Here is a 16,940-nt window from a genome sequence, read left to right as displayed (position 1 = left end):
GCAGGGAGGAGGGTGTCAAGGAAGAGAAGAAGGCATAAATTTAGATTTCCTGAAATTTCACTCCTGCATTTGGTTTTTAGTCTGTGTCCTAAGAGATTGCTATCTAGAGATGAATAAATCAAGGGTAAGAAAGAATAACACACATTTAGAATGTTACTGGTAAAAGTGTCCTCTGCAATTAAGGCAGTTTTATCTTTGTTCTCAGGGTGATCGCTACCATTTACCAAGACAGGAACATACAGGTAGTTGTTTCCCTTACAAATGGAGCTGAGAAACCGTACTGGAGATCTGTGACTGGTGGGGAGGGAGATGAAAATGATGTGCAGTGCTCAAAGCCAGTGCAGTCAGGGAGAAACGAAACACTTCAGTAACATGGTGGGTTGCCAGTGGTACAATCTGCCTTCTTTTCCTGTGCCAACTGTTGGATGTAACCACTGCACCCCTTCCTCTTACCCTCACAGCAGCCCCGGCAGCTTCACACCCGCTGGAGTTGGAGGTCCAGGATGCAGAGGCCTTGGAGTCACACTGATCCTTTCCGGGAGTAGGATGTTGTGGAGAGCTTCAAATGGGTGAGTGCGCAGCATGCATAGTGCCAGGCAGGAGATATTTCACCCTGTGATTATTCCAGCTATTAATTTCATTACTGAATGACATGCTAGTAGCTTCTTGTTCTACCCGGCAATCTAAAACATACCAATTTCTTCATGAAACAGAGACCAGGCATGCCCTTTGGAGCTGCCACATCCTATGTACATCTAGAGAAGCTGTGTGAAGGATCCTGTGCAACTGTGTACAAAGGGATCAGCAGGTAAGCAAGGACCACTGGTGCCATTATTGCCTTCCCAGTGTCTGTTGAAAACACCTGTTATGGGAGATAAAGGCAAATTGAATGTCCACCTTTGCCTTTAATGAGGATACTTACAGAGCTCTATCTGAATTTCTGTGGGAACTCCTCCACTATAGCCATTTGGTTCCACAGAGACACTGTGCTCCACAGCAGCATGCTGGAAGACTGTCTGGCTGCACTAAGGAGGGAATGAGCATTTTCCTTTAAATAAGGAATCCCTGCATGACAGAAAAACTGGGGATAAGGCCATGCTGCCATCATGCAGGGGCAGGAAAACTGTGAGAGGGCAGAGTGGGAACACTGCCCAAAGCCATGCTCTAACAATACCCAGTCAGCAGAATGATGCTACTCTAGCGGGGCAGGCTGGCTCCTGTTCCACTGCTAATGAGGACAACATGGAGGTGGTTTGTAATTCCCTTCTGAGCTTGGCCTGGGTGGGAAAGTGGGCCCTAGAAATTTTGCTTGGGTTGCTATGCCAGACACCACTCTGCCCTGACAGGAACAACAGCCAGTTGGTAGTGCTGAAAGTGATCCGGCTGGAGGCAGAGGAGGGAGTGCCCTTTACAGCTATTTGGGAAAGTAAGGCAGAAAGACCTGCTTCAAACATGGGTGAAGAGCGAGGAGCATCATTGTGCCAGCTGCAGCCAGAGCATGTCCTTTCTATCAGTGTAGGGGCCTTCTTACACCTCTTGCCTGCTCCGTAGTTGCTTTCTCATTCTCACATCTGTACCCTAGTGCTGCATTGCAGGTTTTGCCACTGTTGCATTGGGCAGCTGTGGACTAGAAGTGCCCTTTGTACCATGATCTCTGCTTGCGCTTACCACAAACAATCTGGCTGATACCTGAAGCATCCAGGTCTGATCGCAGCCTGAAGAGAAATGCTCTCAATAAAACTGGTGTTTAATAACAGCTATCATTTCAGCTGCATGAGAAATTATTTCTGTCGGTCAACTTCGTAGAGCACTGGCAAAATGTCTGCAGCTCTCTCAATTTCTTTGAGAAAGAAATACTTTTGTTTAAGTGCTTGATTTTGGCTTAGCGTATTTACATGTCCCCACAGACCAAGTTTATAAACTGCCTGGCTGATTAAGGCTTCTATTTTTGTCTGTTCTACGATCCCAAGAGGATCATAATCTGATTTCTTCCTTACACAGAAACATGCAACCTTTGTGCCAGTCTGTTGTCTGGTGTTAGTGAGAGCCATTGATGTAAGAGGTCACATGTATTTTGGTTTTTACGTGTTATCGCAGTTCAAAGCTAGGGCTGGGATAGAGAGTCTGGGACCAGATGTGCCAGCTTTCACAGAGTAGCCGTAGTATAGAAGGACTCTCATAGCAGTCAGCCAAGAATAACAAGAGAGGTCAGTGTACACACTCCAGGTTTATAAAAGTGTAATTAAGATAAGAAAGTTTACGAAGTCCTTAGTCCAATTGTGGGAAAGCAGAGAGATACCTAAATACACCTATTTACAGAATGGCTTGTGTTACAGTTTCCTATACACTCATTTGCTGTGGTGCTTTTGCTCTGCATTTACACAACCCACCAGTAAAATAAGCCTTAAAAGCTTTATCTACATAGAACTAATGATGCTCTAAAGATCAGCACCCCTTTAACATGCTCTACTGGACAGGCTGAGAGCCTTAACTTCATTCATTATGGGAGAAAACAAGGGTGATCCTATGAAAGGTCTACTTTAAGTAGATCTTTTGTGTACTGCTGAGCCTTGCAGCATCTGACACCTCAAATTTACAATGTAAGTCAGTAGGGCAAACAAAGCACAAGATTTATTAACACGATGCTTTCTATGCTACCCTGGAGGAATGGTACTCTTGTGACAAAAAGCAGCTTCACCCCAGGAAGTCCCACAGAGACAAAATGCCTTTAAAGCTCAGTTCTGGCTGTAGCACCTGACACCCCAGCAGGGGGTTGTAGAAGCAACCAAGTGAGGAGCCGTTCCCAGCGGCCTGATTCAGGCACAGGGGCTAAATTCTCCATTTTACCGTGAACCCTCCATGCTGCTCTGCTGGAGCAACAGCTCTGGTCATATGGAGGTTTTTGAGGTATTGCAGAGCCAGGTTAGCAGCTCTTTTCCACAGCAGATGGCATCTAGACAGAGTATCTTTACTGGGTTCATAAGCAATTAGATGCAACGCAGAGCATGTTTAAAGTGCATGCTGCTGTGCACTGGAAACACACTGGTGGTAGCTAAATGGACTAGCATCAGTACTAGAGGCAGTTTAGCTGCAGTGGCAGCACCAAGCTCTTCAGAAGAACTAATTTACAATCTGTGCTGTTTCCAGCCGTTTTGCTGAATCAGGCATCCCTTGCTGCTCAGCAGTCTCAGTACTGACATAAGCTTAGGCCACAGCTGTGGAATACAGTATATCTGGCTGTAGGGCTTTTAGAGCCAGGTGAAGTTGTTATGGTCACAAAACGCAAAGTGCTAATCCAGTATGAATTTACTTTGCCAGCATGAAATTCTTTAAATATCTTCTGCAGACTGTTTGAAAAACAAAAAGCAGCTTTTATCCAGGACCAAACCTCATTTGGCCTCCCACAGCCAGCCCAAGCTCTGTATTGTGTGCTTCGCTAATTCAGCAAAAATGAGATTTGTATGAATGAATGTATCTGAATGAAATTTGCAGCACTGAGTGGTCAGGCTGTAAACTAATTTGGTTTCAATCAGCAGGGAAAAGTGAGCCTGGAGCAGTTCTGAGGCTGTTTGGCTATTCTGCTATGTCAGAAGCTGAAATCTGGAGTCAGGACCCCTGTTTTTGCTGAGCATTGGGGCTTCTGTCTGTTCACAGTTTTGGTGTAATAGCTCGTCAGATTCTTCAGCAGGGCCAGGGATCTACAGGCAGAATTATGCCAGTTCCACTCCTTCCCCACATGACTTCCCTGTGCAGAGCTATGGCAACAATTGTCTCAAACCTAAGGTAGCAAATAATGAAGCTGTGGATGCTCTCCCCCCATAAAGACTATGTTTGAGACTTTCTGCTGAGAAGCTGCATTCATGAGAGAGTTGGCTGGAGCCTGCACTACCATGACAAACCTAACACAATGCTGAAAGGCTCGGAAGGCTGTAGCTTATGTCTTGGCATCAGTCAGTGCTCTGTGGCCTGCAAGGCAGTAGAGACTCTTCCATGTGCTGCCACTTCCATCACCACACCCGAGATGTGATGAGGCTTGGCAAAGGCATGTCAGCACGTAAGGACCATGGCCATATGGCTGCAATGATGCTTTTAGATGGTTAGGCTGAAAGAAAAAAAAAGTGCCAAAGTTGTATAAATATAAACAAGTTACTGTTCACTTGGTAACTTCATCATCTCTGCTCTTTGAGTTTTAAATGAGAGAAAGTAACCAATATGCTTTCTCCAAGCTAAAAGCACAGAGCTAAATTCAGAATTCAGCTTAGCATCTACAGTCATTTCTTTTGCCACATTTCTACACCTTGATATTGTGAAGCTGGAAACTGATAGAAACTCAGCTTTCCCCAGAAGTCTCCCAGAGGCCCAGCTGAGGGCATGTGCCAGGAGGCAGATGGAAGAAGGATGAGAAGCTCAATGACAGGCTGGAGGCTTCTGCATTCTGTCTCTGGGAGCTCCCAGAGCCATCCTCTTGGCATTTGCCTTGAAGAAATTCCTTCTCCTCAGCTGAGAATCTGACAGCTGGGAACTGCAAGCTGCTATTTCTGACAGCAGGAGCCCACCTCTGAGAGAAGGACAGGTTCCTGCCAAGCCTGGAGCACTGATGCTTGCTTCTCTAAGGATCTGTTCCATCCTCCTCCAGAGTCCGTAGTTGCTGCTTCTTACAGAACTGCCAATTCTGGACTATTTCTCCCCAGTTTTTTATTCTCATTGCCTTTCTGTGTGCACCTTCTCCTTCCATTTCCAGCAGCAGTGATTAAATTGATCTTCCTTTTGTGTTTTTCCAGCTTCCCTTCTCAAGCATTTGAAACATGCCAATGTTGTACTGCTTCGTGACATTATCCAGATCAAGGAGACACTAACATTTGTCTTTGAGTACAAGGTAAGTTGTTGTTTTTCTAGCTTCCTGTGGAGCTAGTTGTGGTAGTTACATTCCAAAGACTAAAGAACTGAGCCCATTTATAATAAAAGCAGGAAAGCATTTATTGCATTACATACATACCGACCCCACTATGCAGCACATGAGGACACCGAGAATGGAGCTTTTCCCCAGAGATATCATGAGGGATTTGGCTGAGCCAAAGCAGGCGCAGCTCTTAAGCAGGCGTCCCCATGGAGGCAATGTTGTCCTTGATGCTGCGGCTATCTCCTCGACTCTGGGGCTCTCCGTCTTTTATCCCTGAAGGACCACCCAGTTGTTCCGGCACTTGTGGCTAACATGTGCTGGGAGAGCCATCTGTCCCGTCCCTCTCTAGGGGCCACTTTGTGCCTGCCCAATTATGCTCTGGGGAGCTGCTCCTCAATTCAAGGGTCGTTACTTCATCTTCCATGGTCTTCCTCTCTCACCCTTTGGCCAGCCCCTTCAGTCGTTTGCACAGACTTGCATACCTCAGCATAAAAGTTTCGACATGGTGCACTTAGTCCTTCTGTTATGTACACAGTTCCTCCTTTCTGTTTCACTTGCCGTCTCAAAACTTCCTCATAGTCGTTTGTGTGGTGAACTCGTGTCTGCGTTATGAGCCAAAAAGAAAATTCACTCTTACAGCCTCCTAACACACTAGTACTGTTAAGTGGCTGCATAATGAACTTACTGCAGTATGAATTATCTATAGAGGCAAATTGTTAGTGCAATGATTGATTTTGTTTCCTGATCTCTTGCTTTCCAGACACACAGACTCTTTTCTTTCTGTATATGACAGCTGTATGCAAAAATGATTCCACACCTTGTCTTCACTAGGGTGGCAGACACTATTTGCCACCACTTCTGTCTTGACAATGCAATAAAACTACTGTTCTCGAGCCACAGTAAGGATAGGAAATAATGATACATCCCAGTTGGGGTCAGATTTGGCACTGACACCAGTGGCTCACCATGACCCAGCTGTGGCTTGCTCTCATGGGGAGAGCAGGATGCTAATAAAAAAATTTCTCTGCATGAATCTTGCTACTTCTGTTGCTTTTGCTGATAGCTGTCAACCAAATCAGAAGGAAAATATAGAGGCTATGTCTTTTTTCTGCAGCTTTATGATTAATTATGGCACAAGCATGAATCCTCTTATCTATCAGCTTCAGTTCATAAACTGCTGGCATGAGATAACGTCAGCCAGGTCTCTGATTTGACAAAGCACTCAAGCACATCCTTGTGTCCTTATCAGATCAGATGTTCACCAAGGTGAAAGAGATGCCTTTATAGTGGTTGCATATTTTTTCCATTTACAGAAGAGGCATTATTGGTAGAAGCATTTCACACAAGTAGCTTTGCCTCAAGTTCTCCTTTTCTATTTAGCGCACAGACCTAGCACGGTACATGGGCCAGCATCCTGGAGGACTTCATTCGTGCAATGTTATGGTGAGTTCCTTTGAATACTCATAGCCCTTGAAGCATGAGGAAATGTTATTTTCTACTGTGTATAGTCATTGTAAGTTGCTTGCTGGTGTTTATTTGTTCCATAGATGACAAAAACTTTAGAGAAAAGCTGCCTTCCGTAAGGATTTAACAACCTCCCTGTCAGTCTCCAAAGCCTTTTTTTGGTTAGTCCCTCTTCACATTTTCTGAGCCTGCAAGAGGACATGCAGCTTTTGTGAACAATGACGTCTTGTGGCAGGGAAATCTGCCTCTACACAAATTTGTATCCTCTTACCATTAAAATACATTATTCATCTCTTCTTAAAACCTCTCAAATCTCACTCTCTCCTCATTGGGAACTCTCTGCATATTTATGGTCTTATGGTCACGTAAATCCCTTTTGTTTCTACTACAGCTTTTTGTAATTGGTTGCCTGAACCTGAGCACAGATGAAGATGTACTTTATAGAGTGATTTTGTAATAGTCTCCTACTCTCTTTTTTATGTGTGTTCACATTTAATTAACTTCCAGGATTGTTGCTGCGCACTGACTTGAGGTTTCAGTGCAGATGTCCTCAGTGAATGCCTGGGTCCTTTTCCTGAGCAGCTTCAGTTAATGTATCTTACAGCTGTCAACAATAACTTTGCAACTTATCAAACTGCCTGTTCATCTGACTTTGTCAGATCTCGCTGAAGTTCCCCACTGTCACTTCTTATCACAGCTAATCTAAATACTTCTGTCATCTCCAAATGTTGCCACCTTGTTCACATCTGTTTCCAGATAGTTGTTAAGCAACACCAATTCTAAAGAAGTTTATTGGGGCCTCTGATTTTAAACATCCTTAAAGCTCAGATATGTCCAAGATGCAGTGTTGTAGTTTTGGCACAGATCTCAAGGGTTCTGCTACCAGACAGACTTGTAAAGCACATGGGGTGCACGGCTGTAACATGTACTTATGGGCATTTCTGTGAGTCAATACTAGCCAGCTGCTCTGCTTTCCTGCCTGAAATCCTCATTGTCAGCAGGAACTGAACTGCAAAATTATTTTCTCCTCCTTTAGGAGGGTCAACTGGCTTGCACCATTTTTGCTGGCGAATGTTTGTTTTTTCTCTGATTCTTACTGTCTATGTTGCAAGTATACAGAGTATTACATGGTCTCTTTTCTGGTACAAAAATGACCTATGGGTGTCACTGTTTTTCCTCCTCTTCAGATTAAACTTCTGGTGAAAAATATCTCTTCTCTGGTGAAGTCTAATTACGTTTGCTGTGTTTTGTTTCTGTCCACTGTCCCACTTCATGCATTGTTTCAGCTCAACCTATTTTACCCCAAGCTTATCGATGCTGCCATGGTGGTGGGAGTTGGATATTTATTTATTGCGTGTTTTTGTGCTTGCTTGCTCCGTTCATGATATCTTATTTGTTACATCCGTTCAAATCAGGTCCTTCTGTTTTCGCCCATCCTGAAGGTAACAGCTCACACTGTCAAGTTAGGTCTGCTCCCTGGTCCAGCTTACCCTTGGCAGAGGTGGTGTATGCCGCGGCCACAGCACTCCCTCTGCTGGTGTCCGCGGGCTCAGGTGGGCAAAACTTGCCGCCTCTGTAAACCCTCGTTGTGCTTTTGTCCTGAAAGCGGAAATCAGTCTCTCCTGTTTTGAAAGCCGAGATTGCTCCTGCAATCAATAGTCCGCTTCTAAAGAAAAGTTACATTTCCAAAATGCGCACTTAGGGACTGCAATGTAACTGTCCTCCTGGCCAAATATTGCCCTCTAAAACCCTCAGAAAGCTGCAGGACAGTCATACCCACTGCAGTTTTCCCTTCCTCAGCCACCTCATCTGGGGATTTTTATTGGTTTCTTGCTTGCTTTGTCTCTGCTTTGTTCCAGGAGTTCTCCTGAAGTTCAGAGTTAATGTATCAATGCAAAGTCACACAAAATCATTTCAGTTTTTTGTTGGCTTTTCCTAGCTTTTCATGTTCCAGCTTTTGCGTGGACTGGCTTACATCCACCAACAACACATTCTTCACTGTGATCTGAAACCCCAGAACTTGCTCATCAGTTGCCTTGGTGAGCTCAAATTATCAGACTTTGGTGAGTCACCATTTGGATACTGCTAATATATCTGCTCAGACCAAAGCTACAATGTGCATATAGATCTGTATCCACAGCCAATTAGGCACAGAAGCATAACCTCTTACTAAACTTCAGGAAACTATTTCTGTGGTCAGTCCAGCCTTTCTTGCATTTATTCTGATGGGTGCAGGGAGTAACCTCGTTTGAGACAGAGCAATTACTGCCACATAAAATTGTTTCAAGGGAATTGAGAATCAGCCCCTCTCTGTTCAGAAAATTAGATAACGTGTACAGTCCACAGCAATGTGCTGAACCAAAACGTTTTCTTGGCATTGGTTTGGGATGGCCGCTTCAGTCACAAATGGTAAAGCCCTGTAAAACACAGCATATTGCTTGATCTGATTTGCCCCAGAGGTATATTCCAGACACACTTTGTAAACTGCATTGGGATTGCTTGTGTTTAAATATCCAAGAGAAAATAATGTCTTGTTTTGAATTATTATCATCTATGTGTTGTACAGGCAGAAAGATTGTCCTAACAGAGCAGTCTTCTTTATTCTGTTGCAGGCCTTGCTCGTGCTAAGTCCATCCCTACACAGACATACTCCTCTGAAGTGGCAGCACTCTGGTACCGTCCTCCTGATGTTACTTGGATCTACAGATTCTGATCTAGATATCTGGTACTGACCAATTTTAAAGCATCTGGGGTCCCTTGGGAAAAATCATCTTTACCTGAATTAAATTAAGTCAACCAAGTTACAGTAGACACAGTTGTAAGTAGAGAAATTAACACCTATTAAAACGTGAGCAGTGGGGAGTTTTATACATAGAAGCTTTTGGGAATGATGTCACTACATCTCAGCCATGGATTTATATAAACATCATCTGATAATATTTATGAGCTATGCGCATCTAATTTGGTAACATTTATGAAGCAATTTCAGGTTTTGCAACAGAACACCTTCGCTTAATGCACTTAGTGTTTTGTATCTATATGGTTGGCTCAGTCAGTGGTAGCTCTCTGCAGCAATGGCTTTGTGAAGAAACAATGGATCTGCAACTGCCCCAGCAATGCCTTTGGCCTTGGTAAACAAAAACAAAAATAAGTGGCATTAAAGGGTTTCTGAATAGGTCTGGAGATAGAAAGGTATCTGTGATTTTCATTATTTCTGTGATACTTTGTCCTTCTCAAAGAACATGTCTCAAATGCACTCTGCATTTTGTACAGAAGAAGAGCTGTGTTCTATTAAAGCCTTGTCACCTTACAAGCTGTATCCGGAAATCTTAATATGGCTGGGAATCACAGAAAATGAGCTGCATGTTTGCAGAGCTGAAGAGAGAGGAGTCTCTGAGAGCAGACAGAAAGCAGGAGAGGATGAGGACTTACTTCATAGGGGTCACAGTGGTCTTTTTGGTCTGGTCTGGATGTTTAGTTAGCCACTGTGGCTCACTTCTGCACCAGACTGAGCCTGCTTCCAGCAATATAGTCCTGACTTACACATAGAAAACACACAGCTCATGAAGTTGCAGGGGACCACCCATTTTCTGCAGTTTTACATCTGTAGATGGTATTGCTGCTTCACCCTTTCTTCAGACCAGTTAATTTTCTGTCTGTGCCTGTCAAACTGGGACTTTTCTTAACTGCTCTGGAGAGTCAGAGGCTGGGAAAGGGTAGGTGTGGAGTAAGCTTAACAATGTGCAAGAAGAGGGCTGGGTAAGCTTACAAGCAGCAAAGCTCCAGGTCCCCTCAGGCTGTATTCCCCTCGAGAGATCTGCGGCTTACTGGAGACTCTGATGGCCTAAGTCTGGAGGGCAGTGCAAGGAAACAGGAGTTTTTGGTTTGTTCACTTCCCTGGGCCTGGTGCTAATTTAATTGCTTTAAGATTTCTCCAAGGAGGAAAACCTTGCTAAATTCTAATGGCTTCCAGCTGCTAAGCCCGTCTAAATAGTCCTGTCTTCTCTCCCCCACTACCTGTCACCTCTCCCCTCCAGACAGTCTCTCAGGAATGTCTGCCGAGTTTAAAGAAGATGCCTGCATAGCAGATTGGAGGGTTTGTATTAGACAGATGCTGGTGCAAGCCTGTTGTGTTTTTTTTCCTGAAAGTTGACCCTGTCCAAAACCCTGGCTACGCACAGAAAGCCTGGCATTTCTGCCTGTGCAAAACCAACATGTAACTCTGCTCTAGTGTAATGAATAGCAACGTAAGAGTGATATACAAAGGTCCCATCCAGCACTCTGACCAGCTCTAACAGCACAGTACTTTGAGTCCCACTGAACTGCATTCACACTATAGGCACCATTGTATATAATGCCTCCTTATAGTAACAACATTCAAAGTGTTTTCCCTAAAGAAAGATGTCACGCTGAGAGAATAGAGAGTACTTCAGTGAGCTCTATTCAGTAACTTCCTCTAACAAGAGTCATTTATTATCTTGATGTACACTGCATTTAAGTTCAATTTTTGTCTATTAGGAAATAATGTGAATTCACACAGATGTTACTTGTCTATTGGGAAGAAAGGGAAAAAAAAAGCCCTATGTCTTTTGGATGCTGCAGTTTACATGAAGGCAGATCAGAATGCCCTTGGTAACGGCACGAGACAGTGGGTGTTAAAGCCATGGTTTAAAGAAACCAATTCTAACAAAATAAAATATTATGGCAATTCATGCATAGTGTGCTTGAGCAGCAATACTGTCAGTGGGAAGCACATGGGAAGTGAATGAGGCCTTGAATAGATGAAGAAAGAGATATAGAAGGAGACTCACTCGCTCTTGGCCTAACTAGAAAAACTGCTTTAATCTCCCTGTATCTTTTTTCATTCTCTTTCTCCCTCACTATCTCTTCTGGACTTTAGAAGATTCAATTAAGGGATTTCAGGGAGACTAACTTTTCATAATGTTTCAGGGAGATGACACTGCATATCAGAAAGACTTCTCTGGGCTTTTTATAACACCAAGTGTTTTATGCACGTGCTGCACTGTAGCTGCTAACATCATGAGAGCCTTAAGTCATGTCTTCTTTTCAGTCAGGCTTTCTTTGTATGATCTTCCATTTAAAAAAAAAACAAAACAAAACCAATGATCACAGGAATCTTCCCAGGTAGATTCATGTAGAATAGAAGTTCCTGTGGAGTCATTTAATGTGGGTCTGCAAGCCCACTACAGCCTTTCCCCCAGCCTGGTTCACATTGTCCCACTATGCCAGCCCGCGAGATAAGAGGCTATGGGCTTCACTGTACAGACCATGCTTGGTGAGGAACACAAGAAAGGATTTCTCATTAAATATGTAATTGCAATCCCCCAATGTCAGCAAAACTGTGGAGAGGGAACTCTGGGATACTGCAGAGATATCTTAGGTCTTAATCCTGATGAAATCGTCTCTCCACTATGTAATGCAGCACTGCAGACTGAGGAGTAAGTGCAGTGTTCAAACCCACCTCAGGGACCGCAGGCAGATGCAACCGTGCTGTCTGAACCAGCTCTGGTTTTGCTCACTAACTGTTCCTATAACCAGTTATATCTCTCTTATTGCTTTAGCAGTCACTGTCTTGGTTCATGTGTGTATCTGGCACATGCTGAAACATCAAGTCTAGGCCTCTTCCCAAAAGACCCCTCCCTCTGCCTTAGCCCTTCCAAAGGTAGCTATATGGGACTGAGACCTTTGAGAAACTTACAGACTGGAAAGGATAAGAGTACCTCAGAAATTAATATCAGAGGGGAAAGAAGGAAAAGGACAAAACCCAAAACACTAGGTCTAAATCTTTAGAAATATTTAAAAGTTAATGTTTCTGAATTATCCTCATTAACAGCCGGATTCTCATAATGCTGTCAGAGCAGTAACTGTAAATCTTTCTCAGAAGAAAAGTTGAAGCCTCTACTGAAAGGCTAATATGATGACTAGCACTAGTTTCCAAAGTCCTACTTCAACAGATAGACAAAAATACCTAGGGAAAGGGGGCGGTGCCCTCACATCAGTTGTTCTAGCTACTTCTGGCTTTTATTTTTTAAAAAATAAAGAAAAGTGTATTTCATCTGGAAACAAACGAGAGAGAAACAGTGATAATTGCCACTGATGAATCAGTGCAGCACCAAGCAGGCGTTAAAGGCAGCTGATTCTCGCTAAAGGAAACAAGAAGCCTTTCCAGAGGTTGTGGCTGTTCTGATAGTTTTGTCTTTATTAGAGACACTGAGGTGTAAAGGCTTCCAGAGATAACAAGAATAAACCAGGAATACAACGGAGAGTTCTACCAGAAAGTGCACTCATAGCAACCCGCAAGGTGTTCCTCTCCTCAAACTCACAGCTTGCCTATAAGTGAAAAGACTGTTTCATTAAATTTGAATTTTTGGACTCTGCTCGTGGGTAATTCTTAGCAAATGCTAGCTACATCTAGGAAAATAAGGCTTCTGCTGTTGCCAGTCTAATGCTATTTCTAGCTAGGATATCAGAACCCAAACAGTGGGGAACATCAGGATCATTTGCTTCAAAACCACAGAGCTGATTCTCTTCTAGAAATCAAGAATACCTAAATTGCTTTGACCACATGCAATTAAACTTGTGCAATAGAATCAGTGGATTACAGCAGCCCGTAGTTGCAAAATAGGGTGCGCGATTTGGGCACATACATCAGCTGTGAAAAAAAGCCAAAAGGTTGGTATGACACTGGTCTCAGTAGAATCAGTCTGTGGGCTCCAGAATAATATCTAGTGATCTGTAGTGCTATGAAACACAAAACCCCCGTATATTGCAAAAGCTGTGGGTTAAGTTCCATGGTGCCTGCATCCTGAAAAAGCATTAGGCAAGCAAGCAGCTAAGCTCACAGGACCCAGGGTTAGGAGGTTAGGATATAGGAAACCAAGGCAAAGTGCAGCAGAGATGTTTGTGAAAACAGCATTAGATACGGATCTGCAAACAGGCTTGGCATCACCTGATGCACAAGCATGCCTAAAATACTGCAGATGAGTCACATGTCAGGCTCTCAAGTGACCACAGCCAGGTAGGAAAAGCATCTACAGTAGTACAAAAACAAGCTGCAAGGGGTAACACAGCAGTAGAGATGACTAGAAGAGATTACCAGCTGTTGCTTAGCAAGTGAAAATAATACTTTCAGAGCCTGTTAGTCAAAGCTGGGGTTTCAATATTTGAGCTTAAAGGACCCAAATTTGCTATAACCAAAGAAGATTAATACTGAAACCTGAAAAGTTGAGATGGGGCATAGTGAAAAGATGGGAAACAGAAAAAGTTTGGGAAAAAAGATGAAAAGGTAAATGAGCAGAGTTTTACACCGTACAATAAGATATGGAAAAACTTGAAAAGATAAGTTTACCCTGACCACAACTACCTCATCATTATTGCCAATAGGACTAATTCACCTAAATATAATTAAGCATTTTTTGCAGGGTTTAGTGGGTTATTTTAAGCTGGCTGGTTTGCTCTGGCACAAGTGAAGAGTGGGGGATGGCATAAAACTTAAGAATACTTTAACTTGCTGTTGTCACCAAGTTCTTCATACGATGAAATCTTGCCATCAGTTTTCCAGTGAAAAGCTAATTTCTCCTGAAGGAAAAAACATTCTAGTGGGTAGTGTCTCTGGGTTCTTTCTGCTTCTGATGTGTTCTTCAAGCCCATAAAGTGTGCAACACTTCCCTGTTTATCTTTCCTACTGTTATCACTCTGATTTTTCACCTATTCCGCAGACTTCTGCCACAACCAGCTTTTTGGATGGGTTTGTAACAGGATCAATTAAGAGACCTGAAACAAATCGTTTGGTGCTGGAAAAAAAAACCCAGTGTTTAGTGGGTTTATTTTCAAAGGATATCACCTGTCTTGTCTTGCTGGTGAAGGGTGTGTGTGTGGGGGTGTGTGTGAGTTAGTGGACGGTGCTAATGAGAAAAAGGAGATGGCAACAGACTTGCATGGAACTTTGACTGCTTTACTCTTTTCTATAATCCTGGAGGGATGTGAATGTGATGTACCTCTGGTCTGCTCCCATGCTGTTTGACTTATCAGCTTTTTAATCCAAGTGTTTCAATCTGTAGGACTTGAATGAGGTTAACAATACTACATAAAACTCGAGCAGAAGCCAGTTGCAAGTGCTTAGAACAGTGTTGAGGGAGGTATAAGATGTCCCTTCCCAAAGGAAACCTTCCTGACTTCCAAGTCGGTAGGGTTTTTAATAATGCTACATCTTGCCTACCACCATGCTGTAGAAGTGTATCAGTCATCACTGAACCCTGTATTTATGTATACACAGACACTCTGCATCCGGCCTTGCTTCACACACACATACACTCACACACTCTCACTAGATGACAGGAGGTAGGTATACAATACCTACACATCAGACTGGTACCTTTCAGACTTGAGCTTCAATATGTATAAGGTTTACAGCTTCTATCAGGATTTCTGCATTTACAAGTCAGGATTTCTAAATTTCTATTCCAACAATTGCCTACCTTCATCTCTCCCCTGCCCATCCCAACAATCATACAATGTATGTCATGCATGTGAATGAACTAATACCTTGTTTTTCTTGCAGGAGTGCAGGCTGTGTATTTGTTGAAATGATCCAGGGCCAGCCAGTATTTGCAGGAACTTCTGGTACTCATGAACAGCTGCTGAAAATCTGGAAGGTTAGTAAAATACACCCTGAAATTGGAGAGAAAAAGAATCTGCTGCTCCAGCTCCCTACTTAATTTTGAAGTCCTAAAATAGGTCCCGTGAATAGCAGAAATAATTTGGTCCAATCTGACAAGTTCATAGCAAACTTTGTAACCCATTTTCTATTTGGCAAGTTTCTTACAGACATAGGAGTAAATCAAATGACTTTCCTTTGATGTTTGTCATCTCATCAAAAATTTAAAGCCAATTAAAGTGACATCAAATTGAAGAAGGCATAAAAGGTGTGCAGGTACTGCAGATTCTATTCCTTCTTGTTAAATCCGTTACTTACTGTAGGATACAGCACACCATATTCTCACAAAAGAGCTCTAATACTGCTCTTAAACTACCTTGAAAATGGCAAAACCCTGAGGTTTTTCAGAAATCCTTAACTTGGAACATTTTGTATCATCCAGTTTATGGTGCAGCCCTAGAGACTGCTTTGGCATAATGGAAAGTGTGAAATTACTTTATAAAGGCAGCAGTGAGTGAGAGCAGACAGATTCAGAAGCCTCTTAAGCCCTTTTTTCTGCGGGAGAAACTGAAACACAGAGCTATGTCCTTAGTGCAGTTTGGTAGAATTGAGGCAGTTATGAGCACTAGTGGATTCTGTATGTTCCCTCATTGCTGACCCTGTTACTGACTTAACAGGAAGTTCAACCTATACATTCCTCTTGGGTTTTGCTGTAGGTGTCTGCTCTTTCACATGTCCTCCTAAGGAGTTATTTTTCTGCACAGAGTGTTTCCCAAACATGGGTTTTCAAAGAAAACAGAAAACTGTGAGAAAGGACTTTATAGCCTCAAGTCTGTGTAAGTCAGACTTTTCCTTCTTAATCCCTTCACCCAGAAACACTCCTGCCTGGTTTTCCTCTCTGCTTTCAGCTAAAATGTGATAAAAAGTCAGAGAGGTGGGACCAGTTCTTAGACTTGAATTCAGTCCATTTAAATAAATGCTGAATTTCTCTTTTGTAGTGAAAAAAAACCAGAATTACTGAGGGGTCAAAAAAATCTATACGTGGCCAATTAATAGAGTTCAAAGCCAGGGCAGAGCTGAATTTCCCGGAGTGTGAATGAAGGGTATCCTTCCACTTACAGCTCTGAAATCTCTGGATACATTTCCTGTGGTTTTGCAGTTGGAAGGTTATAGCCGTATCGTCATTTCTCTGGTATTATAACTAATACCGTGATTAATAGGATTTGTGCTATAGAAGGCAAAAAAACCAAACTTATTTAAAAATCATGAGGAAGCTTTAAGAGCCATGAAATAATTAGTGCCATTCACAGAAGGTTTTCTGTTATTATACAGCCTGGAATGAGGCTCTGTGTTAGGCCAAGATTTCAAAGCTCCTTAGAGGCTTTCGATGGCTAACTTGAGATATTTTGCCGAGTCTGAGGTTCAGAATGGGGATTCCTACTGTTTCCTAATAGTCAGTTCCTTTCATGTACTAATAATGGAGGCACCCTGCACTGATTTAGACTGTCTGCATTTGTGTGCGTGAGTCTGTATCACTCAGCATGCTTATCCCCACATAGTACTGGTTCAGACACTGTGTAGATACATGGCTAGAAAATCCCCATTCTATGAATTGTGTTTGTTCGGTTGAATCATCATGACTGACTAATTGCAATTTCACCAGTATTTCTTCTAGAAGCAAGTGCCAGCTTAAGAAGTCTTCATTCCCCCTCTCTATCCATGGCTGCTCATTCCTGCTTCTGTGTCACCTCTCACATGTGGGGCTACATGAACCAGGGAACCTGTAACTTGGTTTTCCACCTGGGTTACTCTAAACAAGAACAATTTATTTATACAGTTCATTTATCTGGCTGCCTAAGCAGTAGTACTCATGAAGGGATGACACAGGAGCAGAAGTAA

General features: G+C 42.9%; 2 protein-coding genes across 2 annotated transcripts in view; one reads left to right on the top strand and one right to left on the bottom strand.

Moving 5' to 3' along the window:
* ALS2 (alsin Rho guanine nucleotide exchange factor ALS2) overlaps positions 1-16,940 on the bottom strand; it is an 87,529-nt gene that overhangs the window by 46,451 nt on the left and 24,138 nt on the right. Inside the window, exon 3 of the mRNA XM_061456213.1 lies at positions 14,930-15,055. The gene's annotated coding sequence lies outside the window, so the exon portion shown is untranslated. The remainder of the gene's footprint in view (positions 1-14,929; positions 15,056-16,940) is intronic.
* Positions 110-16,940, top strand: part of CDK15 (cyclin dependent kinase 15) — a 40,996-nt gene continuing 24,165 nt past the window's right edge. The window contains 10 exon segments of the mRNA XM_061453686.1: positions 110-124; positions 462-569; positions 714-808; positions 1,347-1,426; positions 4,782-4,876; positions 6,281-6,343; positions 8,304-8,427; positions 8,977-9,052; positions 9,054-9,089; positions 14,946-15,039. Coding sequence (XP_061309670.1) covers positions 110-124; positions 462-569; positions 714-808; positions 1,347-1,426; positions 4,782-4,876; positions 6,281-6,343; positions 8,304-8,427; positions 8,977-9,052; positions 9,054-9,089; positions 14,946-15,039 — 786 coding nt within the window.

The sequence above is a fragment of the Pezoporus flaviventris genome, unplaced genomic scaffold (genome assembly GCF_033815535.1).
Source record: "Pezoporus flaviventris isolate CSIRO_AGI_PZ_B2104156 unplaced genomic scaffold, CSIRO_AGI_Pfla_v1 ptg000001l, whole genome shotgun sequence".
Taxonomy (NCBI): Eukaryota; Metazoa; Chordata; class Aves; order Psittaciformes; family Psittacidae; genus Pezoporus; species Pezoporus flaviventris.
The sequence above is the reverse complement of the archived record's forward strand: the minus strand, read 5'-3'. Positions and strand labels throughout refer to the sequence as shown.